Source organism: Thalassophryne amazonica, chromosome 15, assembly GCF_902500255.1.
Source record: "Thalassophryne amazonica chromosome 15, fThaAma1.1, whole genome shotgun sequence".
Classification (NCBI taxonomy): domain Eukaryota; kingdom Metazoa; phylum Chordata; class Actinopteri; order Batrachoidiformes; family Batrachoididae; genus Thalassophryne; species Thalassophryne amazonica.
This window is the reverse complement of record NC_047117.1, coordinates 58,277,514-58,303,380: the sequence shown is the minus strand read 5'-3', so window position 1 is coordinate 58,303,380 and position 25,867 is coordinate 58,277,514. Positions and strand designations below refer to the sequence as shown.

General features: G+C 40.8%; 2 protein-coding genes across 3 annotated transcripts; one reads left to right on the top strand and one right to left on the bottom strand.

Annotated features, from left to right (window-relative positions):
• The first annotated feature begins 506 nt into the window (after positions 1 to 506).
• On the top strand, positions 507 to 18,903 carry LOC117526890 (zinc finger MYM-type protein 1-like). 2 transcript variants are annotated; one of them, XM_034188971.1, is made up of 4 exons: positions 507 to 1,481; positions 1,565 to 1,623; positions 15,634 to 15,723; positions 16,032 to 18,903. In XM_034188971.1, the coding sequence occupies exon 4, from the start codon at positions 17,301 to 17,303 to the stop codon at positions 18,264 to 18,266; it is 966 nt and encodes a 321-aa protein (XP_034044862.1). In that variant the 5' UTR covers positions 507 to 1,481; positions 1,565 to 1,623; positions 15,634 to 15,723; positions 16,032 to 17,300; the 3' UTR covers positions 18,267 to 18,903. The 2 variants fall into 2 exon arrangements, with proteins under 2 accessions (XP_034044862.1, XP_034044861.1); XM_034188970.1 differs by having other exon boundaries at positions 507 to 1,623.
• LOC117526893 (CD209 antigen-like protein E) lies at positions 3,900 to 25,371 on the bottom strand. Its single transcript, XM_034188973.1, has 6 exons — positions 25,105 to 25,371; positions 24,491 to 24,586; positions 24,252 to 24,416; positions 23,903 to 24,051; positions 9,114 to 9,217; positions 3,900 to 4,521 (listed from the first exon to the last, which is right to left on the bottom strand). The coding sequence occupies exons 1-6, from the start codon at positions 25,268 to 25,270 to the stop codon at positions 4,374 to 4,376; spliced, it is 828 nt and encodes a 275-aa protein (XP_034044864.1). The 5' UTR covers positions 25,271 to 25,371; the 3' UTR covers positions 3,900 to 4,373.
• Between the last annotated feature and the right edge of the window lie 496 nt (positions 25,372 to 25,867).

Genomic DNA, 25,867 nt, shown 5'->3' with positions numbered 1-25,867 from the left:
AGGCACTTTATATTGTAAGGCAATGGTGTGGTGGAAATTACATTTACAAGGCCAATAGTGCCCGTAGTTAAAGAATCACCCATAAATACTCTGCATGCATGTGCATGTGTTTGTTTGTGTGGTTTCATACAGGAAATAAACTATACATGCTGGTGGGCGTAGGATTTGGTTTTCTGTGCATCCTGCAAGTTGCTGTCAACATTTCTCACTGTGAGTTGACAACACTGAGGACACTGACACCATCTGATTCTTTTTAGAAAATGTAAGTGGTCACCACACAAGCTCTGACTTACTGTTTTTGTGTTGTAACAGTTATTTGTAACACTGTCTGTTGTTGTGTATTGCAGCAGAATTTGTGGTTGGTCCTCTTTCCGAGAAAGAGATCACATTTTGGGAAATTTTGTTTTCAGATATTAAAATATCACAGAGAATAATGCAAGAGTGTGAAATCCCCACGAGGGGGTGATTTAATTTTGAGGGCATGCATCATGTTTTTGATGTTTTCTTTAAATGATCTTAATGGCAAGTGAGTTTCAGAACATGTTTTGCACTCCAGTGTTCACTGGGGCACAGTTACCATTTTTACTGACTCAGGTGGTTAACACAAGTGGTGTGGTGGTGTCTTTGTAGGTGGATAAACTGTAACCTTTACCCTTGTAAAACATACAACATATCTGTTGCTGCATGCATCACTTGGCAAATAGTGGCCAATTCAAGAATACAAAGAAGACATGAATTGGCAAATCCCCCTAACCCAGCAGTGAAGCTGGGAATGCAGCTGCCAGGGTGGAAAATTTGGTCAGAGTGTCAGATAGAAGTGGAGAGAACCTGAACAGCCTACGGGAGTGGCCGAGAACCGGGCGCTGCAGCAGGTAATGCTGGACACAAGGAGGTGTCACACATAGTTTGCCGACGAGATGGTGCATCTGGCTGTGCCGTGGCCAGAAGAAAAAGCCGTACCCGGGTTGGAACTGGTGAAACTGGAATCCAGACTGCAACCAAGACCACTGTAGCGGAATCAGAGACAGACCTCCAGCAGGAGTCAGATGGGTGCAACCTGCGCACCCCGGGGAGTCCTCTGGAAACCTGGTGGCAGCCAAGACCACCATACCGCAATCAGAGCAAGATCTCCAGCAGGAGACAGGTAGGTGCAAACTACGCACCCAAGGGAGTCCTCTGGAAACCTGGAGACCAGTATAACAGAATCAGTGAGAGATCTCCAGTGGGAGACAGGTAGGTGCAAACTATGCATCCAAAGGTGGAGTGCATGCAAAGGAACTGAGCTCTGGAGGAAATTTAATCAAATATGGCAGGACATAAAGTACAAGTGAGAAAGAGCTTTGGGTGTCATTTGCAAACAGAAAGGATGTTGTGCTGTCTTGTTTGTGGGCTTCTCTGTTTTCTCTCTCTCTCTCTCTGAATTCCCCAGGCACTGCAAGATGGAGCTGTTTAAACGCACCTGTCATCAATCATCTGCACCTGTATGTAAAGCCAGGTTCAGTCACTCCACCTACACCAGAAAGTCAGTGGCCATCCTGTGGTAACCTGGCCCCTATCTTTTCAGATAGTATCCATGTGTCACGACTTGGTGCTAGACAAAGACTAAAAGATTCACCAAAGCAGGTCAGCCCAGACAGAGTGTGGATTCAAAAAGTACAATCGTTTATTCACAAGAGGATGAGTTTAAACAGAGACAAATGTGGTGACTAGATTCAACCAAAGATTATCTTCAACTCACACAATGCGAGGGTAGTCCAGGAAGAACAAAAATACAATCGACCCACGAAGGGTGAGGGGATTCTGGTAGGCAAGGATAACAAGGAAAAAAGGTCAACTCATATAGTTATAAAATGAGTGCACAAAACCAAAATTAGGTACTCACTACCGATGATAAACACAGGAGGACACAGGAGAAGTTACTCGACATATAGCATACAATGGAGCAGCAAACTGAAGAAGACACAGGTGTGGCGATTACATGTGATAACAGAACCAAAACACCAGAGGGTGGCAGAGAACAGACTTCAGACAAAGATGGCTGAAACAAGTGATAATAAAACAAACCACAAGAGTCCAGCAGAGAACATACTTCACATAGGTGACAAGAATGAATCCCACTGAAACTAACAGATAAGAATTTATATTTACTATGTGTATTCTACTCTGCCAATCAATGCATTAATTGGCGTATTTCGTTTGTTTAAGCCGCAGGGTTGAAAGCGTGTGAAAAAACCAGCAGCATTTTAGTTAGTAAATGACAGTGTATGTAATACTGAGATAAACTGTGACTTCTAATGCTGTGTTTTACTGCTTTTGAAAGATGATCACAGTGTTTGGGGTTTTATTTTTTTATTCATTCATTTTTCATGCGTTCTTGTGTGTTTGTGATCCTTCAATTTACCCAGCAGCCCCTGCGGCGCTTAAAGTGAAACAGGTTTATCAGAAGCCGACAGTGTAAGCTGATGTGGCAGCGTCCAAATCAATACTAAAAGTTATTGGTTATCTGTAATAAAGATAGATTTTGTAGCAGTTTATTGGTTTATCATCATAAAAGATAACTTTTCAGTTATCTGATTAATGGTTTTCAAAGCTAACTTTTTGGTTAGCTGTGCCCACCACTGTGTGCACTATGTTTGCAAGGGGTAAGAGGAAATGGTTGAAAGATGGAGTGTTCCATTCAACGAGACGAAGCCATTTGAATAGCACATTGCATCTTTCACCTCATGAAATATTCATTCCATTGAATGAATGGAAAAAACATCCATTATTTGTTTTATATAATGCCTAAAAAATTGATATTTTATTAATTTCTAAACAAGAGAAAAGACACTTACAACCCCAATTCCAATGAAGTTGGGACATTGTGTAAAATGTAAATAAACACAGAATATGATTTGCAAATCCTCTTCAACCTATATTCAATTGAATACACCACAAAGATGTAACACAGTGGTAAAGATACCACTGTCCCAGCTTTTTTGAAATGTGCTGCAGGCATCCAAAATGAGAAAATATTTGCACAAAAATCAAGTTTGTCAGTTTGAACATTAAATATCTTGTCTTGTACTCAATTCAATATAGGTTGAAGAGGATTTGCAAATCATTATATCCTGTTTTTATTTACATTTTACACAATGTCCCAACTCCACTGGAATTGGGGTTGTACATGTTGGTGTGCGTCATGGTCCTTTGACATCAAGAGGTTCCAAATACTTGGTCCAAGTCCAAGTAGAGTTAAATATACTCTATCACAGTGCAAAATCAACTCTATCAAAGTGTAAAATCAACTTTTATTGGAGTAGAAACACTTGATTTGACAAGAGGGTAGAGCTGATTTCACTCTATAATAGAGTGTATTTTACTATATTTAGACTGGGACCAAATGTTATCCCGGCAGAGTATGTTTACTCAACAAAATTTACTGTGTAGCCATTCAGTCCAATCCAAAACTGTTCTCAGTCAAAATGCATAAACAATCAGATAATTTGAAAACAATCCTGACAATGTAGTCCATAACTGACACGTGCATTGACTTCGTCTGCTTTTCTCAGTCCAGTGAAGATTTGCGACAGAAATTTGTAGAGCTCTTCATCTGACAGAGGTTCTACTATGCTTCCAGATGGGTTACGGCACATTGGATTTGTTTTTTGTGTTAACAGAATGAGCTGCTAAGTGCCGTCCCCGCGAGTGTGAGCGCGTGCAGTGCGCATGCAGTGGTGGGAGAGAGCAATGATATGAATCATATGGAACCAAATTTGCAGGGAAAATGGAACGACAATTGCACGCTAAATGGAACACAATGGCAAATGGGACGAATGATCAATATCATGTGACATACAAACCACCAGTCAAATGGCAAGGATCTATTCAGGCGTTATAAAAAAGAACCCTCAAACGTGACGGACGCAGGGACGGAGTCCATTACAATGGTAACTCTTATTTCATGGCACGGGACAAAAAGATTTCAGACAGCATGTTACATCTCACTGTAATCACTGATGTGTCTATAAATAAATGCAGCATCGTCCCCACACCAGCAGGGGAAAGGTGAAGGTGAGAAAACAGCATTTACTCCACTGGTACTGAGGAGCTATTAAGCAAAGCTCTTACAGGCTCCTCACTAGAGGAGGTGGTTAACTGGCAACACATCACACAGAAGGTGTTTATATCAGTGTGAAAAAAGTTGGGGGGGGGGGGGGGGGGGGTTGGAGAACAAACATGAGGATTTTGTAGCAAGTTTCAGAGAAAGAAAAATCTGGAACCAATCACAAGTCTACTTTTTCTTTTGGCTGCTCCTGTTTTGGGGGCTGCAACAGTTCATCCATCTTCATGTCACTCGTGCCCATGTGGAACTCTGATTTAATATAGTAATTTCACTGATTTATTTCCTTTTCACAGATCCATCTATGGAGCAACTGCTGACAATTAAGATCATTCCAGTTATGCAGAGAGTTAGATGGTACAACAACAACACAGTCTTCATTGTTGCCACCGTTATTTGGTTCACCACTCCTCCAGTATCTACAAAGAAACATTTCCTTGGTCAGTCTTTAAAATCATCATATTGGAAACAACAGAAATCAAATTTGACTTCATTGTACTTTTTAAGTGTGTAACAATTACATTCAACATGATTCCAATGAAAAGGTCAAATTTTTAAAAGTTGGGAGAATTCTATCATTTATCATCAACGTCAGATACATCCTGAATGTTCATTTTTATAAAACAGCACTCGAGACAAAAACTATGTGCTCACAACTTCTGATGTTAATGATGTTAATGTCAATAATCAAATTACCACAGTGTGTAACTACTGGACTGTGATACATCTACTCGTATGTTGTTTAATGTAATTCAAACCAGAAGGTTAATGCAGACACAAACTGCCTTCAGAGCTGCAACATTTTTGAGCACATTTTTCAATCCGTGCATGGTCATGCATGCAGAGGTGTTGTTTTCCATCCTGTTTGTCCGTCCATCCATCTGTGTGTGAACAAAGTAACTCAGAAGTTTGATTTTGATTGATATCAAACTTGGTGAAATGTTTGAGGGTCAAAAAGACAAAATAATTTGATTTTGACACAAATCTGTTAAATGTCAAGGTCAAAAATATGGTCCAGTGCAGCATAGGGGATATTTAGAATGGTTAATAAACATGCACATATGATTAATGGTAACCATATTTGTATGATTACACATTTGATTATGTGTAATAATCATATGTGTGTCAGGTCGCTGGAGCTGTTGCCGCCACAACCGGATCTCGGATAAGTGGATAAAGATGAGATGAGCGATGAGATATGATTACCATTTAAAAATATTATATAATGGCTGAGTGGATTCTTGTCATTTGATTGGTGCTTTGTATGTCACGTGACATGGATTATTTGTCCCATTTGTGTTGCATTGCATTAAGCCTACAAATTGATTGGTTCCATTTACTGTTGAAATTTGGTTCTATACGTTTTGTACCATTGCACGGTGCAACCACCGCCCACACTAGTGGAGCCACTTCACACATAGTACGAATGTGGTTGAATTTTGCATGAAGCAGGAATCGTATGCAATATGTTTAAAATCATAGCTGCCTCCAACACCTCGTACACCTGTTGCTACAGCCATTTGCGCAAACCAGCGCCTGAAAGACGGAGTGGGTGCTGTGAGAGCCCATTCAATCCTTCTCGCGGTATGGTGTTGACCGAATTCCAGGTGATACACACGACATCTAACACCGCTCACTTGGCACTTAAAAAATGTGTGGCCATTCACAGTGTTAGCGTGAAAGCAGTGAGCAGACGACCCCCCCCCCCACCCAAAAAAAAACAAATAAATAAAAATCACAAAAAAAAAAAAAAAAAAACTTTTCTGATTAATTTTTTGTAACACTGAATTACAGATTACAGATTTTTTTTTTTTTTTTTTTTTTTTTTTTTGTCAGTATGTTGGCCAGAGGAACTATTTGTATTTATTTAATTTTATTTCCAAAAGCTCAATTTTGCATGGTGAATTCAGGTTTCACTTGGAATACATTATTATTAGCACAATATGCTAGTTACACTCCTTAATGACTGTTTCTACATTAAATATTTTGTCACACTTCAAAAGGGTTTCAAAAATCAATATGTTATTTAAAAGATTTGAGTGACAGTTCATTGTTATGAGTGCAACCATAAAACGAAAAGCAACATCTTAAAAATTATTTTGAGCTCCCATTAGCTCCCATTGTACTATTTAATGTCAGTGTTGCAGCTGTATTTCATATAGAAGAGAAACAGGAAATTATATTTAATTAATTCATAATTAGCCTGTTGTCCGTGGGGATCCACAGGCTCTAGATTGAGTAGTGTTTATAAAATAGGTAGCTGACATTTTTGTGGTAAGGGTGGTAATAAATTAAGCAAAGCTTGTATAATGACTTAGAATAGCGTGTGAGTCCACAATGTTTTTGGAACCTTAGGCCTCAACAGTTTTTTAGAAGAGGAACTCAACACTTTTATTTCCTGTTAATTATGTAATTTTTAATGTTAATTTACTGTCTTAATGTATTTAAAAATGGTTTAGGTTCCTGTTATCATATGCATGATTATTTTATTTCTACTTCTATTTTGTCATTTGATATTTAAATGGTCCACAATTCACGTTCTTGGGTCATCCGTGTATTTTTAACATACTTACAATTATAATTATATGGCTGAAGAATTAAAACTACTAAACATTTCACTCATGGTCCCAACATGGAACTTAAGTCACTCATGGTAATAGCAACATGAGCCTTATCTAAACTGACTAAGCCAATTGGGCTACAAAAACAAAATAAATCAATAACACTAACAACACTGTTAAACTAACATAAACCACAATAACATTTAAAACCTTAAAACCCTGAACTCCCATGATGCACTGCAGCACAGCATCCATTTGTTTATAGGTTAGATAAAATTGCTAATTTCTCCAAAAATATTTGTTCTATCAACTTTCCATTTTCACAGCGTTCATCCTTGACCCAAAAAACATAAGCATGCCAAACCTCTCCTCGGTTTTTGCGTAATCAAAGTCATGCACACACACACACACACTCGCGCACACAGAGGCCACTTGGCTATTATAATATAGATATCATGGGATAATTCACCCAAAATAATTAACTTTTAAACATAATGGGTGTCACAGGAGACATTTATATACTTATTTATTTTAATGTTAATGTGCTCTATGACTGACACACAGGTCGGGAGGCAGTGTACCCCACCTCCCAAATACTGCTCCCCCCCCCCCCCCCCCCCGTGACCCTTAATTGGAGTAAGTGGTTGAAGTTGAGTGAGTGTAATTTTAATGTTTAGCACTCTTTATTGTACAATATTTCATATTTAAAAGCTTATCATTTTTGTTTCCACTTTGCTTTTGTAATTTTTGCCATAGAACTGTAGGTATAGTTACCAATTTCTATGATCTTGTGCACATAATTTTTCTTATATTCTCAGGTAATCTACAGTCACGCCTCTTTCATGTATTACAGTAACCAGACATGTGACCATTCTAAATATTCACTATAGGAGCATTAGAAATGTTGACCTTGACGTGTGACCTTAAGCGCCCCTTCACAGATAATACAACTAAGTACTAATCAGGGCAAATCACGGTGGAACAGCTCGTATGAGCGAACCATGAAAACATTGAGCCGACAGGCTGGCATGCACGATGCTGCTGCGGCGGCTTCGTGCACACGGGAACACAGTGTGAGTAGCTGCAGCATGTGTAACCACATCGCGCAGCTGCTGTGAAAATTAAAAAAAAATACATGCCACCCACGGGATTCGAGCCTGCACTTTCCAAAAGCTGTGACTGCCAACCAGAAACTTTACCACTGAGCTACCATTGCTCTCCTGTAGAAAGTGTGGAAAATGCCTGATATCAAGAAGGATATTGACGTATTTAAAAAAAATAAAGCCACATACCATATAAAAACACCTCTTTTTATTGAATCCCTCTTATCAAGCGGACAATACAAGTATGATCCATCTGTTTCTCTGTAGTTCACAGACGTACAGTCATGAAATGACATGAATGAGAAGCAGGACGCTCTTATTATGTCCACATCTGCTGGCAGCGTGTCCAGCCGGCCCTGTGCGTGTGTCCTGCCTGACACGCGTGTCTTGTGGATGGCACGCTGCAGGACAGACACCAAGTCATGTGGAACAGAGCTCATGTGGGTGACATGACATTCAGATCACCCGCTGCGTGTTATGATCTGACGGTCTGTTTCACCTGGGGTAGCCTGTAAATGTGCGCGGCGTGCGCAAGCTCACTGCAGCCCATTGCAACACCAACTTAGATAGTTCATGTCTGTCCAAACACAGTACGTGTTCCCCAGCTGTGACATCCAGGACCACTGATCTCCACAACCGCTCCTGTCAGTGGACACACCCCCTGTCAGTTCAGCACACACACCAATATGTCACTGTGTCTGTTTGCAAAGCCACACTCATGGGGGCACTTAGATAAATTTCACATCCAGCTCTACAGTGATTGTCTGCTGACTGTTGTCATGCTAATAGCGTGAATGGCCAACCATTTTCTAAGGGCCAAATGAGCAGTGTTAGATGTTCGTTGTGTCTCAGCTGGAATTTGGCCAACACCTGCCGCGAGAGGGATCGATGGGCTCTCACAGCGCACACTCTGTCTTTCAGCATCTGGTATGTGCAAACAGTTGTGGCAACAGGTGTAAAAGGGGTTGGAAGCAGCTACGATTTTACACGTATTGCATACGATTCCTGCTTCATGCACACTTCATGCGCAATTTCACCACATTCATACTATGTGTGAAGGGGCCCTAACCTTTCCCCATTTCTTCTTCCTCACATAGGCTTGAAACTTTTCAAGTTAGATACAAATCAAAACAGTGTTACTCATAAAGAAACAGTTTGATCACACAAAATGCCCCTGCAAGTGTGGATGTAAAGTGTCTAAAATAAATATGTGATACAAAATTTCACAACTGGCCACATGTTTTGGATTTGCATGAACCTGTGGTTCACATGTATTTTTTCCACTATGTGGGACGACAGTCTTATACAGCTATAAAATAATGAATGAAAACAGTGAATATGTCTTACGTTGTGTTCAGTGGCGCTCCATTTACCCATTTCCAAGTACCTTCTTCCTCTTCATCAGTCAAACCAATCCAGTGTATCTCACTGACCTTGCTGGTGATAAATTTCTATGGTTCAAGAAACGTTAAATTTAAAGAAATGAACAAAGAAGTACATTAGAAATACAAATAAATTAATAATATATTAATACTAGCTGAGTTACCCATTCTACGCACGGTGTAATAGAGAAGAATTTTAGCCACGTCATTGTATATTTCATGTCACTTTAGTTAAAGTGTAGTAAGTTGCATTGCATTGTGTGTATGTTGGCATCATTCACTTTCATAGAGCAGTTTGTGGCATTCATGAGACTTAAGTGAATGATGATAAAAGGGGGAGGTCTTGTGGTTAAGTGTTGGGCTTGAGACCAGAGGATACTTGGTTCAAATCCCAGCATGACCGGAGAATCAATAAGGGCCCTTGGGCAAGGTCCTTAATCCCTGAGTTGCTCCCGGTGTGTATTGAATGCCTTGTATGGCAGCACCCTGACATGGGGGTAAATGTGAGGCACTATTGGAAAAGTGCTTTCAATGTCTGATGCAGATGGAAAAGTGCTATATAAATACAGTTCATTTACCATTTACATTTTATAAAAGGTAACATATCACTGCAATGCCCTAGTATACCATACACAGCAGATACATTGTAATTGAAAAAAACTAACTTTAACTTGCACACGGCACATGCTGGCCCATTCGGATTGTAATTAAAGTGCACCGGAGTCAGCCACTACTATTTAGTAAGTAAAGTGTGATGCTTGCTACCTGACCTGAGTACAATGTGAACAGCAAAAATTAGGGCTCCAGTGAGCGGGTTGTGATCTAATATATAAGGCTGACCATGTATGTGTTTGTGAGTGTGTATTCGTGCGCATAAGGGCCCCAGTGACCTCCCGCTTGGTGCCCTCAGTCACCATAGCAAGTTTGGTGTCAAATTCAATTGCTTAATTACTGTGGCTGTGCATAGCGAACACACATGCGCACACACACATACACACACACACACACACACACAGTCATAACATAAATAAACTCGATTTTGGATTTTAGTCAGTCCAACGACAACATGTAGAGATGTGTGCAATATCAGAAGGTTGCCGGCCACAGTGCAGCAATTTATATTTTTTCTCAGGATTTCAAAGACATATTGTCTGACATCAGTCTTGAAGATACTGATACTGTTCCCAAAGAACCATGTTCTTTTGCTGAAAAACAAAACTCATTGTTAAGAACAATTCACATTTCATTTTCAGTCATAAATTATTTTAATATCACACAGTCAACATGATGAAATATGCATAATTTATTTCAGTCCACACAAATCAAAGAAAATATAAGAGGCATCATGAAGGACCTGACACCTGTCTTCAGTTTCTGTCAAGCTGCCAAAACTGTGGAAAAATCACCAGCAAAGTTTTATGATATAAATTGAAATAAAAGTTTTGTAGTTTCAGAATTGTGCACATTGCTGGAGAAGCATCTGAGTTGTTGCATCATCAAGACATCCAGGATATTTGGGATCAACCGTGAGGCCTCACAGGCAGCGTTCCACCAGACGGCTGTTGACTGGATGACACAGGTGACCGCTGTCACCAGAGACCACCAGTTGACCATGTGGCTGGAACTGCGGGTGTTCACCAAACTGTTGGATGCTGAGTCAAGCAGTTCTCAGTCTGGCAGTGTGGACAGTGTCAGGGACTGGGCCCGGTCAGGGCGCTAAGCCCTTGATTTTCCTCTTTTCATGGTTTCCCGTCTGCTGCAGCTTTGATTTATTACTATTTATTTTCATCATGATTTATTCTGTCAAGTTTTTCTTGTCAGTTTGTTCTTGTTACTATTCACTAGTCATATTATTTTCATCATATGGTTATTCTCAGTTCTGTTTTTGTTACTTTCATCATGTGTTTATTCTACGTTCTAATTTTGCTTTGTCACTTTCCTTGTTACATTTATATTCAGATCATGTCTCAATTCCTTTCTATTAATCTGTGTTTTCATAGTTGATCATTTAGTTATCATTTGCTCATTTATGCTGTTCTCATTTCTGTTTGCACTTTGTCTGGTTTTGTTTCTTTTCTACTTAGAGTTTATGTCTGCCTGTTTCAGTATTAGTTCTGTCATGGTGTTTAATTTCTTATTATTCTCTAAGCAGTTTTATCTAGTTTATCTCCGGTCTGCTTTTCTGTCTTAAGTCTGTCTCGCCAGTTCATGTTTAGTCTAGTCTCTTGTTCATGTCTGATTCCTGTTCACGGAAATATGATTCAGATTTGTTTTTGGCTCTTGTTCCCACTTCACATCCTGCACCTGCTTTCATGTCCTTGTCTCACACCCAGTTATTTATGTTCACTTAACATGTCTCACGCCCAGTTAGTTATGTTCACTTCACATCCTGCACCTGTCATGTTTTTCTCTCACTTTAACTCTGTCTGCTTTGTCTTCTTTCACTCACTCCCGCTCTTGCACCTGCTCACACATCTTTGTCTGTTTCATCACCCCACTTTGTCTTACTGCCTTCACTATCTTGTCTCATGCCTATCTGTTCACTAGCCACGCCCCCTTCTTGACTGTTCCTTCATGTGCACCTAGTTAACTCCTGTCTTATTTAATCTCCACCCAGCCACCACACCCTTGCTCATTTGTTGTCTTTGTACACTCACCAGCGCTTTGTCTAGTCCTGTTTTTGCCGTGTATCCAGATCCTGCCTTGTGTTTTTTGACTGCGCCTTTTGCCTTGCCCATGATGTCTGTGTCTGCTCGTGCCTTTGAACCCTGCTTGCCCATGACTGCATTTTTGCCTGACCCTGTTTGTGCTTCTGCCTCGCCGACTGATCACCTGTGTACCGAACCAGAGCCTGAATTAAAGACCATGAGTACTTCTACATCCAGTAGTCCGAGAGTTTGCATTTTGGGTCCAAACACTTCGGGTGCCTGGCACCCGCCAGGCGTGACAGACAGCCTTGTTCCCTCAGATAAAATAGTATTTAGAGTAAAGCAGAAATCATCAGTATTTACAGAATTGATTAGTTAATTTTGTAAAATCAATATAAACACAGAAAGATCAATATATCAATGATACACAGATGGCACAATAAAACATAAAGGCTTATTTCCATTGTGGTCCATGTCAGGCTAAAACATTGAGGAGCTCGATTAAACATGTAGAGATTGCAACGACGTTATAATCTCATCAATTAATATAAGCAGTACTAAGTGTATAGTGTGTGTGTATATATATATATATATATATATATATACGAGGTCTGTTAGAAAACTATCCGACCTTTTTATTTTTTGCAAAAGCTATATTGATTTGAATCATGTGCGCTTGCATCAGCCAAGCTTGAACCTTTGTGCGCATCCGTGAGTTTTTTCACACTTGTTGGTTGCGTCCTTCGCCTGTGAGCACGCTTTGAGTGAGCACTGGTCCACCCCCCTCGTCGGATGGAGGAAAATGTCTGAACGATTTGGAGCTTTGCTGCATCAAATTTTTCCAGAAACTGTGAGAGACAGCCAGGTGGAAACCATTTGGAAGATTCAGACGGCTTTCAGGGACGATTCTATGGGGACCACACAGATTAAGGAGTGTTACAACCGGTTTAAAGACGGCGCACAATGGTGGAGGGCACACCGCGCTCCGAGCACCGATCGACAGGCTGAAATGACCAGATCATTTCCAAACTGAACACTGTGTTGATCCGGGACATTGTCTGACTACTACAGAAATGGCAGAAGAGGTGGACATACCACTTTTTCAGCACATTCCACTGTTACAGGAGTTTTTGTCATGGAAAGAGGAGCGGAGGAATTCGCCATGGAGCTGCTAATGGCGCGGGACAAAAGCACCTCCGTGTTGGTCTCACAGGACATGTTGTAACATGCCCAGCTCTTGCACCATTTGGAAGATTCAGACGGCTTTCGGTGGCTTTTCAGTCGTGTGACTATCCGAGAAATTGTGGACGAGCTGGACATGCCACAACATGTCCTGTGAGGCTTCATCACGGCGTTGCTTTTTGTCCCGCGCCATTAGCAGCTCCATTCCGACGCGTGAATTCCTCCGCACGTCAACTTGCAGATCAACTCCAAGATCTATATTTTATATAAGATATATTTTATCTGAATAGTTCCCGACGTGTGGGATATGTGGGTTACATCTTGATCTTTCAATCTAATCTAAACCTTCGCAGCAATAACAGTGCGGCACCGACAAAGCATTTTCATTCTGAGAGCAGCGTGAATTTGTGAGCGATAATCAGGGCAGCTACAAAATGTAAGGTTCTGTAAATTATTCAGAATAACTGATAATAACTTTTAACCTTATTTTGTGATGTTTGATATTGTCGATTCCAAGCAGAATACTGGAGTTTATAATATCTGTGGACGAGGCGCTGGCTGCAGAGCAAAAGACTGCAAGTGAAAAACCCCAAGTCCTCTCGCACATGTGCGGCACAACCTCAGTCTCTGAGATCAGAAGTTGGTGTTCCGTCTCTCTACTTCTATGATCAGGTGTCACATAGTGGCAGTAGGAGCCCGACTCGACTTTTCTGTTAAGCTAGCCTGCTTTAGGCTCTTAGAAGACAATGGATCATCTGGATAATCAACAGATGTGGCCAATGCAAACTCCACTTTTTCATTGAGAATCCATGGGCACTAACACACCCCCATACATCATAGATGCTGGCTTTTGAACTTTGCGCTGGTAACAATCTGGATGGTCTTTTTCCTCTTTTGTCTGGAGGACACAACGTCCATGATTTCCAAAAACAATTTGAAATGTGGACTCATCAGACCACAGCACAATTTTCCACTTTGCGTCTGTCCATTTCAAATGAGCTCAGGCCCAGAGAAGGCGACGGTGTTTCTGGATGTTGTTGATGTATGGATTTCGCTTTGCATGGTACAGTTTTAACTTGCACTTATAGATGTAGTGACGAACTGTGTTAATTGAAATTGGTTTTCTGAAGTGTTCATGAGCCCACGTGGTAAGATCTTTTATGATGTCTGTTTTTAATGCAGTGCCGCTTGAGGGATCAAAGGTCACAGTCATTCAACATTTGTTTTTGGCCTTGCCACTTACATGTAGAAAGTTCTTCTGATTAGATTATGGACTATAGATGATGGAATCCCTAAATTCCTTGCAATTGAACATTGAGAAACATTGTTCCTAAACTGCTGGACTATTTTTTTTTTTTTACGCAGTTGTTCACAAAGTGGTGATCATCACCCCATCTTAGCTTGTGAATGGCTGAGCCTTTTGGGGATGCTCCTTTTATACCAAATCATGACATTCACCTGTTTCTAATTAACTTGTTCACCTGCGGAATGTTCCAAACAGGTGTTCTTTGAGCATTCATCAACTTTCCCAGTCTTTTGTAGCCCCTGTCCCAGCTTATTTGAAATGTGTTGCAAGCATCCATTGCAAAATGAGCAAATATTTGCACAAAAACAAAAAAGTCTATTGGTTTGAACATTAAATATCTTGTCTTTGTGGCATATTCAATAGAATATAGGTTGAAGAGGATTTGCAAATCATTGTATTCTGTTTTTATTTACATTTCACACAACATCCCAAATTCATTGGAATTGGGGTTGTACAGATGGAGGCCACTGTAATCATTGGGACCTTCAAAGCAGCAGAAATGCTTCTGTACCCTTCCCCAGATTTGTGACTAGTCTTGGAGGTCTACAGACAATTCCTTTGACTTCATGCTTTGTTTGTGCTCTGACATGCACTGTCAACTGTGGGGTCTTATATGTAGACAGGTGTGTGCAGGCCCGGCCCTGGGCACGGGCGAACCGGGCGGTAGCCCGGGGCGCCATGTAGTGGGCAGGGCACCAAACTGCAACCCTTTCCAAAAAAAAAAAAAAATCATAATCATTAAAAAAAAGATAAAATTGTGCCATGTTGTTATGTATAAAATACATTTCAATGTGTTACATATAATAATATACAAATTATTTTGACTCCTCGTCTGAATCTGTGAGAGCAAGAGGTCATGACCTGGCGCCCTGAACCTGACCCGCTGTTTACAGTGAAAGGTGGGGGGAGGGGGGCAGCGCGCATCATCCTGATGTTAGCGCTATTGATAGATGGACGTCACTCACACAGGTGGTGTTAAGACATCAAAAACTAACAATGAAAAGATAAAAGCCCTTGGGTGCTGCTCTGAGAAAGCCACGAAAGGAGGAGGAGGAAAAACGGGCCCAGGGTAGATGTATGTCAGTTGTTTTACAACACAATTTAACATGAAAATAGCGTTAACTTCTTAGCTTGTTGACTCCCCATTATATCCATCAGTCCATGACGCTCCTACACAACAGCGTGCCAAGCTACAAACTAGGATTTTAAAGAAACATACAGAATGTACAGATACCTGTAAATATATACACTCATCCTTAGTTTCACATAACCACGTTAATTTATGCAAGATTAGAACTGCGGGCTAGTGTAAACTATAAAAATATATGTAAACCTTCTTTTTTGTATAGATGCTCTGAGAAAGTATCTGCAGTCACAACAAGCACCTGTCGAAGCTGCAGCAGAGAATCCCTTGGTGTCAACTTCACAAACTGAAGAATGTAAGTGCATGCATGATTTAATTATGAACAGCAGTTATAATTTTTTTGTTTACTTTTTCCAAAAGCTAATGTTTTGTTTTTGTCATAATACTGTAAAAACACACACTCAAAGAATAATAGGTGGTTTGTGTTTTGTGCACAGCTGAATCAGCAGAAAGTCAAACTCCAACCATCAGTGCTATTCATGTTTTATATCGGTCTATATATTGTCCACAGAAAAACTGTATGCACATCTCTCCACATGGATGCTCAGGCTACTATTTTTTAGAAATTAATTATTGCTGCAATGTGTATGTTTCTTTTTACAGAGGAAGGAGCCAGTACCAGTAGACTTAATATCCATCAGTCTGGAGAAACACCAGCCACTTCAGCAGTTGTTTGTGAGCCCATTGACCCAGCTGATTGGCCCAGCCTGACTGATGGTGTAAGGACCGAGCTAGTCACCCGAGGGCCTCCTGTTATCAATTCAGACTTCACGTTTCCAAAAAATGAGGATGGGAGAAGTTTCCACCATCACTATTTCTTTAGGCACCTGATGAATGGGGAGAAGATGAAGAGAACATGGCTCATATTCTCCACCAAAAATGACAGTTTATACTGCTTCTGTTGCAAACTGTTCTCACAAAAAATATTCAAATTAGGCAGAGAAGGTTTCAATAACTGGGAGCACTGCTCAGATACACTTAAAATGCATGAGACCAGCCCTGAACACTGCAAAAACATGGCATCATGGAAAGAGAAAGCCGTATTAAGAGTGGCCAGACAATAGACAAGGCAGAAATGGCACTAATAAATGCAGAGAGGAGAAGGTGGCGAGACGTTCTAACCAGGTTGGTGGCAATAATTCAGTCATTGGTAGAACGAAATATTGCATTTTGGGGAATCTCAGACAAACTGCATGATTTAAATAATGGAAATTTTCTGAAAGAAGTAGAACTCATGGCACTTTTTGACCCTGTACTCAAAGAGCATATTGAAAAGGTGGATAGAAGAGAAAGCCACACAACATACCTCGGAAAAACTATTCAGAATGAACTAATAAATTCCATAGGTGAACAAATTTTGGACTCCATTGTGGCAGAAATTAAAGTAAGCAAATATTATTCCATTATTTTGGACTGTACTCCAGATCTAAGCCACAAGGAGCAAATGTCAGTGATAATAAGAATAGTAACAGTAGAAGGCGCTCCTCAAATAAAGGAACATTTTTGGGGATTTCTGGAGGCAGAAGAAACCACCAGAGAAAGCCTCTCAGCACTCATCCTCAACAGACTAAAAGAACTAAACACTCAATTTAAGGACTGTAGAGGACAGTCATATGACAATGGGGCAAACATGAAGGGAAAACAAAAGGGTGTTCAAGCTAGAATACGTGAGTTAAACTCAAGAGCTCTGTTTGTTCCCTGTGGAGCACATACAGTTAATCTTGTTTCAGATGCAGCAAAAAGCTCCACAGATGCTATAGGGTACTTTGGCTACCTGCAGAAGCTTTTTAATATTTTTTCAGCATCTACACAAAGATGGACACTTTTTAAAAAACATGTGGACATATCTTTGAAATCCTGGGCTGACACTAGATGGGGGAGCAGGATAGACAGTGTAGTGCCTGTAAGGTTTCAGGCATTAGGGATGCTCTTTTAGAGGTAAGAGACTCTACAAATGACCCTACAATAAAAATAGAGGCACAGACTTTAGCCGAAGAGATTGGTTCATACCGCTTTTCAATTTGCTCTGTTGTGTGGCATGACATTTTGTCAAAAATACAAGTAAACAAATTACTGCAGTCAGAATCAATGCACATGGATGTAGCAGTTGACCTCTTAAGAAAAACTGAAGCATCTCTTTCAGAATACAGGAGTACAGGATTTGTTACTGCCCAAGCATGTGCCAGAGATTTGTGTGAGGAGATGAATGTTATTGCTGCATTGAAAGAAAAGAGACTGAGAGTTACCAAGAGGCAATTCTCTTACGAAGCTCCAGATGAATACCAAACAGATGCCATGAAAAAAATGGAAGTGACATTTTTCAATGCAGTTGTAGATATGACCATTGCATCACTAAAGGAGAGAACAGAGATAAGTGATGTTTCCAATATCTTTCATGTGCTCACCAACTTCCCCAATCTGCCTCCAGAAGAAGTAAAAAAGCAAACCAAAGAATTGTGCAATACATTGACCTGTGGAGACCACACAGACATAGAGGAGCAACAACTGGTGATGGAGTTGCAGTCCTTTCCCACCTGGCCAAAACCCAAAATGACTGTCATGGAACTTTTAGTTTTCCTTGAGGAAAAACAACTCAAGGAGATCTATCCCAACATCTGGGTAGCACTCAGAATAGCTGCAACCATTCCAGTCACTGTAGCATCAGCTGAGAGAAGCTTTTCTAAGCTTAAGCTTATAAAAAACTACTTAAGGTCCACAATGTCACAAGAGCGACTAAATGGACTTATAAGTATTAATCAAGAAGTGTCCAGGCAGCTATCTTTTGATGCAACTATTGACGCCTTTGCAGCAAGGAAGTCCAGGCGTGTACAGTTTTAAGTATTTGTTTACATTGTGTTAAGTTATTTTGTTAAGAGGCTTTTTTTGCACACTGTTTGTGTTATGTGTGAATATTGTTACCAGAGTTTACGTCAAATCTAGATTTTGTTAAATTTTTAATATCTGTCATGATATATTTTAAGTTTGACCAAAACAATTGCACTACACTCTACTTTGCACTGTTAGTTTATTTACTTTATTTCTGTATTTATCATTCAAGTTTTTATATTTTGTGTGATGTGCGGTTATTATCAATACAAAATAAGGAAAAAAATATATACATTTGTGGGTTTGTGTGTGTGGGGGGGGGGGGGCATTCTACATTTTCGCCCGGGGCTCCAAATCATCCAGGGCCGGCCCTGGGTGTGTGTCTTTCCAAATCATGTCCAATCAAATGAATTTACCCCAGGTGGACTCCAGTTAAGCTGTAAAAACATTTCAAGGATGATCAGTGGAAACACACCTAAGCTCAATTTTGAACTTTATGGTGTGATTGGTGTGATTTTTTTTTTCTTCATATATACATTTTCAAAAATCTTTAAGAAAATTTTTATAGTGTCATTATGAGGCATTGTTTGTAAAAGTTTGATGGAAAAAAAATGAATTTCATCCATTTTTGAATAAGGCTGTAACATAACAAAATTGTTTTTGAAAATATGGAGCACCGTTAATACTTCCTAGATACACTATGTGTCCCTATACACTATATATATATATATATATATATATATATATATATATATATATATATATATATATATATATATATATATATAAAGTATTTGAACACCCTGCGATTTTGCAAATTCTCCCACCTAGAAATCATGGAGGGGTCTGAAATTTTCATCTTAGGTGCACATCCACTGTGAGAGACATAATCCAAAAAAAAAAAATAAAATCTGGAAATCACAATGTATGATTTTTTTAATAATTTATTTGTATGTTACTGCTGCAAATAAGCATTTGAACACCTACCAACCAGCAAGAATTCTGGCTCACACAGACCTGTTAATTTTTCTTTAAGAAGCCCTCTAATTCTGCTTTCTTTACCTGTATTAATTGCACCTGTTTGAACTTGTTACATGTATAAAAGACACCTGTTCACACACTCAGTCAATCACACTCCAACCTGTCGACCATAGCCAAGACCAAAGAGCTGTCTAAGGACACCAGGGACAAAACTGTAGACCTGCACAAGGCTGGGATGGACTACAGGACAATAGGCAAGCAGCTTGGTAGAAGACAACAACTGTTATGATTATTTATTAGAAAGTGGAAGAAACACAAGATGACTGTCAGTCTCCCTCGGTCTGGGATTCCATGCAAGATCTCACTTTGTGGGGTAAGGATGATTCTGAGAAAGCTCCGAACTACACAGGAGGACCTGGTCAATGACCTGAAGAGAGCTGGGACCACAGTCACAAAGATTACATTTGTAACACATGATGCTGTCATGGTTTAAAATCCTGCAGAGCAGCAAGGTCCCCCTGCTGAAGCCAGCACATGTCCAGGCCTGTTTGAAGTTCACCAGTGACCATCTGGATGATCCAGAGGAGGCATGGGAGAAGGTCATGTGGTCAGATGAGACCAGAATAGAGCTTTTTGGAATCAACTCCACTTACCATGTTTAGAGGATGAGAACAACACCAAGAAAACCATCCCAACCGTGAAGCATGGGGGTGGAAACATCATACTCTGAGGGTGCTCTTCTGCAAAGGGGACAGGACGACTGCACGGTATTGAAGGGAGGATGAATGGGGTCATGTATTGCGAGATTTTGGCAAACAACCTCCTTCCCTCAGTAAGAGCATTGAAGATGGGTCATGGCTGGGTCTTCCAGCATGACAATGACCCCAAACACACAGCCAGGGCAACTAAGGAGGGGCTCCGTAAGAAGCATTTCAAGGTCCTGGAGTGGCCTGGCCAGTCTCCAGACCTGAACTCAATAGAAAATCTTTGGAGGGAGCTGAAACTCCAAAGCTGAAAGATCTGGAGAAGATCTGTATGGAGGAGTGGACCAAAATCCCTGCTGCAGTGTGTGCAAACCTGGTGAAAAACTACAGGAAACGTTTGACCTCTGTAACTGCAAAGAAAGGCTACTGTACCAAATATTAACATTGATTTTCACAGAAGTTCAAATACTTATTTGCAGCAGTAACATACAAATAAATTATTTAAAAAAATCATACATTGTGATTTCCAGATTTTTTTTTTTTTTTTTTTTTTTTTGATTATGTCTGTCACAGTGGACATGCACCTAACATGAAAATTTCAGACCCCTCCATGATTTCTAAGTGGGAGAACTTGCAAAATCGCAGGGTGTTCAAATACTTATTTTTTCCTCACTATATATATATATATATATATATATATATATATATATATATATATATATATATATATATAATACAAATGACTTGAGACAGAATATGTGGCCATGTGTGGCGGCTCATTCAGGCTTTCCTTGTCACACACCAAAGATGGATCGAAGTCACTGTCAAGTCATCCTCAAGTCATCAGTCTGCAAGTCCCAAGTCAAGTGTCCAGTCAGCTTTTAAACAATTGGTGGTCATTATGACTTGAGACTCGATTTGGGACTTGCTGATTCATGACTTGAAGGTGACTTGATGGTGACTTCACTCCATCTCCGCCACACACAACACTGCTGTAATTCATTCAGATTTCATTATCTACTGATATAACTTTCTCTGATCTTTTGGTGTTAAAAAAAAACACAAAAAAGGACTTGATTTGAGTCACAAGAAGACTTCATGCAGAACACGACGGCCCAGCTGGGCAATGTTCCAAAGAGAACTTCCAGAAATCCTTCTCTCAATGGAAGAACTACTTGGAGAAGTATGTGTGAGACCGTAGGGATTCACAGGAGGAATCGTGGGAGTGTTCTGTTTGGCCACGAAAGCCTGAATCAGCTGAGTGGAATGAGCAGCTGTGGGGCTTCCAGAGGCAATTGGTTCTACTCTGCCAACAGCTGCTTCCGCACAAATTTTGCTGACACTCTCCAGGCAGCACAGTGGCTGAGTGATTTGCACTGTTGCCTTATAGCACAAGGTTGTGGGATCGCTACCCACCTGGGGCCTTTCTACGTGGAGTTTGCATGTTCTCTCCATGTTTGCATGGGTTTCCTCCCTGTGCTCTGGCTTCCACCCACATGCAAAGAAATGCATGTTAGGTGGATTAAACCTTTTTTAATTGACCACAGGTGTGAATGTGTTTGTCTGTCTATATGTGGCCCTGCAACAAACTGGCATCCCATCAGAAGTCTTAAAGCGTGGGAAACCTGTGCTGCTAAAACACCTGCACAATCTTTTCTGCTTCTGCTGGGAACAGGGACACATTCCCCAGGACATGCAAAATGTGAGCATCATCACCTTGTATAAGAACAAAGAAGACAGAAGTGACTGCAATAATTATTGAGGCATCTCCCTTCTCAGCACTGTTGGAAAAGCCTTCACTCATGGTGCCTTAGCCCATCTACAGACCTTGGCCTCGCGTGTATACCCAGAGTCCCAGTGTAGCTTTCGAGCTAGAAGGTCTACCATGGACATGATCTTTTCAATACGCCAGCTGCAGGAGAAGTGTCAAGAGCAGCAAATGCCACTCTACATCGCCTTCATCGAGCTGACCAAGGCTTTTGACTCGGTCAGTGGAAGCGGCTCCTGCAGAAGATCGGCTGTCCCCCAAAACCCCTTGTAGTGGTCTTTTCGTTCCATGAGAACATGCACAGTACAGTTTGCTTCAATGGCACAACATCAGAGGCCTTCCCAGTTACCAGTGGGGAGAAACGGGGTTGTGTCCTTGCCCCAGCGCTCTTCAGAATCTTCTTCTCCATGCTCCTCCAGTATGCTTTGAAGGATTTCAGCTAGGGAGTGTACATTCACACCAGGGCCAACGGCAAGCTCTTCAACATCGCCAGACTTTGCACCAAGACCAAGGTTGTGAAGGTACTCATCCGTGAGATGCTCTTTGCTGATGATGCAGCCTTGACATGACACTCAAACAATCTGCAGCAGCTTGTTAGTCACCTCTCTCATGCCTGCAAGGAGTTTGGACCGACTATCAGTTTGAAGAAGACAAGCATCGTGGCACAGGGCACAGTTACTTCCCCTAACATTGACACTGATGGGTACAGCCTGGAAGTTGTGGAGCACTTCACATACCTTGGGTCAACCATCTCTAACTCGCTCTCCATTGATGCAGAGGTGAACAACAGGATTGTGAAGGCAGCAGCAGTTATGGCAAGACTAAGCCACAGAGTCTCGAACAACTCCAGCCTCACTGAGAAGACAAAACTGCGCGTCTACCGGATCTGCATACTCAGCACACTCCTCTACGATAGCAAGGTATGGACCACCTACGCCAGACATGAGAAAAAGCTGAACAGCTACCATCTGAGGTGCCTTAGACAAATTCTGCACATCGGATGGCAGGACAAGGTGTCCAACACTGAGGTCTTGGAATGCGCCAACATGTTCAGACAGCATGTTCACCATTCTTGGCGAAAGGCACCTTTGTTGGCTTGGCCACATCAGGGGATTGGATCCAGGCCACATTCCTAAAGATCTACTGTACGGTGAGCTGGCAGAGGGCACTCGTTTGGCTGGTCGACCACCCCTGCGCTTCAAGGATGTCTGCAAGAAGTACATGAAAATGTGCAGCATCAATGTCACCACGTGGAAGCAGTCAGAACAGGGGCACAGAGGGCTGAGCAGGAGAGGAACCAAGGTCTTGCTGAGCAATGAGCTAGGAGGAAGGAGCGACAGCACCAGCCTCAACAGGCATCACAGTACATGTGCAACAAATGGAGCAGAGATTGTCACTCGCGTATTGGACTGATAAGTCATTCGCACAGGTGCAGATAGAAACAAAAGACAAAAATTTCTTGATATATTTGTATTGTCAACTGTGTCAGTAGCATGGCCCAAGCAGAGGGTTACCCTTTTGAGTCTGGTCTGCTTGAGGTTTCTTCCTCAAATCATCAGAGAAAGTTTTAAGTTACCACTGTTGCCCGTGTGCTTGCTGTAGGGGTTGGTAAGGTTAGACCTTACATGTGGTGGCTTTGTTGTGATTTGGCATTACATTACATTGAATTTGAATTGAAAAGTAAAAAAAAAAAAAGCAAAAAACAAACTGGACGCAACTTGCTACACCATTGTCTCCTGCAGACAGACGGATGCCAGGAGAATGTGGCCCTTCAACAGACTGGCATCCTGTCCAGGATGTATCCTGCCTCACGCCCTATGACTGCTGGGATTGGCTCCACCCCCATCCCCCCAGCTTGAAATTTATTTAGAGTAAGTGGGTGTAGAGAATAGGTGGGAGTAGGGTGTAATATGTAGGTTCATGTATGTAACTACAGAACCTTCTTTAAAGGCGTACACACAATCAAACGGATCAATAATGTGAAGACAGAGTCAACAAAAAGTGATGGCAGGATGAATACAGACATTTGTTGTGGAAGAGAAAACGGTTAATAAACAAGAATAGTTGTTGAAATAAGAACCTGCAGCTTTCTGAGAGTTGTGTCAACAAGATTGTGAAGGAATAAAACATGATTCATCTGTTAACATTGTGGGCAAATCAAACGTTTTAATTGTTCGATTCAACATCTGACTCACCTGTTCGGCTTCATGAGTTATAATCACCAGGTGGGCACCAAGTTTTTCACATTCTGCTTTGCTGTTGTACCAGTCTTTTTGTGTGATGGAGAACAAATAACAGCTGCCACTGGAACTTATCGAATAATTCCATACATCTGTCAATGTCTCTGTTTGGGGAAAAAAAAAAATATATATATATATATATATATATATATATATATATATAAATTTGTCAATCTTCACTCACAAAACACCACAGTAAAATAATGAAGCATATCAAAGACATTAAACAACGGTCAACGGTCAGCTTTCAAATAACATATGTTTTAGTTTGTCCTCTTGTATGACACAAAACTATTTCACTTACTTGAAAGCTGAGCCTGTAATTCATTTTTTTCTCGTGTGAGGTTCCTATTAATGGTCTCTAACTGGCTCATGTTTTGGGTCAGGTTGTAGTTGAGTTCTTTTAGTTGACTGTAACTGCTCTGCAGCTCGTCTCTCTCCTTGGACAGGTTCCTTCTGTCTTCACTGACTGTCACAGAAAAGAAAGAACACACTAATGGTTCAAGCATTAATTATATTAATCAACTATGCTGGAAAACTGACTCTGGAGGACTAGGACTATGACGGCAACCAGCAGGAGACTCAGCAGACCCAGAATCACCACAACAGTCACAAGCTTCTTCCTTCCTGACCCAACAACTGTGGACATAAAAAGCAGTGGAGGACAGAGTCAGTTTAAAAGTAACTAATGCTGGGCAGCACAGTGGCTTGGTGGTTAGCACTGTTGCCTCACAGCAATTAGGTCATGGGTTTGATTCCCACCAGTGGCCTTTCTGTGTGGAGTTTGCATGTTCTCCCGGTGTTTGTGTGAGTTTCATCCCACTTTCAAAGAAATACAGGTTCTCTGAATTGTAAACTTTATAATTGTCCAGGTTCCTCACTTTCAGCTCAGACTTTCAAAATGGACAAACGTTATATTATGAAGATGTTTGACTTTATGAAGACTTTTAAAAACAAAAACATCTACACTTCATAGACTTTAAAGGCATTTCATATTTAAATACTGATCCATATCAGATCGGCTGTGATGACCCCGATCAAAGACGAAGAAGCCAAAAGAACTTACTGTAGTCATGACAACATGTGTTTCAGACCCTTCCCATTGGAATAATGGCAAATCCATTAATACCAGACATATGAAACAAATGGTACCGTACTTGTCTGTTGGTCTGCAGTAGATTTGTCCTCTAATTTTGGCTCCACGAAGTTGTCATAAGTGACATCTGCTGTCTTACTAGTTTCTTCCACGTCATCTTCTTTTTTCCCTGCCTTAGATCCAGTGTTTTTGGTAAATTTGACTGTGCTGTAGATAAGCTCAGACATTTCCTTAACCACTGCCTTTTCTCACTAAACGTCAGGTCTAAGTTTGATCTCCTTAAGTTAGTTTACCTAACTCATGTCTTCTTTCTTCTGGGTGATCCAAGTAGACAAGGGTTGGCTATATGTACAACCATGTGATCCATGAAGCAATAAAAACAGGGAACTAATTGTAGAAACCATGCAAAGAGCAGAAAATAGAGGAAGTCAAGAGCAAAATTTTACATGTGGCTGTTTTACACGGACCAGACCAGACAGTAAGTCATCAACAGCAGGCTCATGGTCCTGCTCATCTCCCTGAAGAAGACTAACAATAACTATCATCAGCAAACTTTAAGATGTGTCTGTTACTGACACTGCTACGGCACTCATTAGTGTACAAAATAAAGAGCAGGGGTGACAAGTAGCAACCCCGAGGAGCGCCAGTAGAAGTGGAGATCACATGAGAAAAAAACACCGCTGACTCTCACACACTGTGACCTGTGAGTTAAAAAGTCAGTTATCCAACTAATCAGGTGAGGATCAAGTTTAAAATGATGGAGGAGCCTATCAGCAAGCAGAAAGGGTTGGATGGTATTGAATGCTGAGGAAAAGTCTATAAAT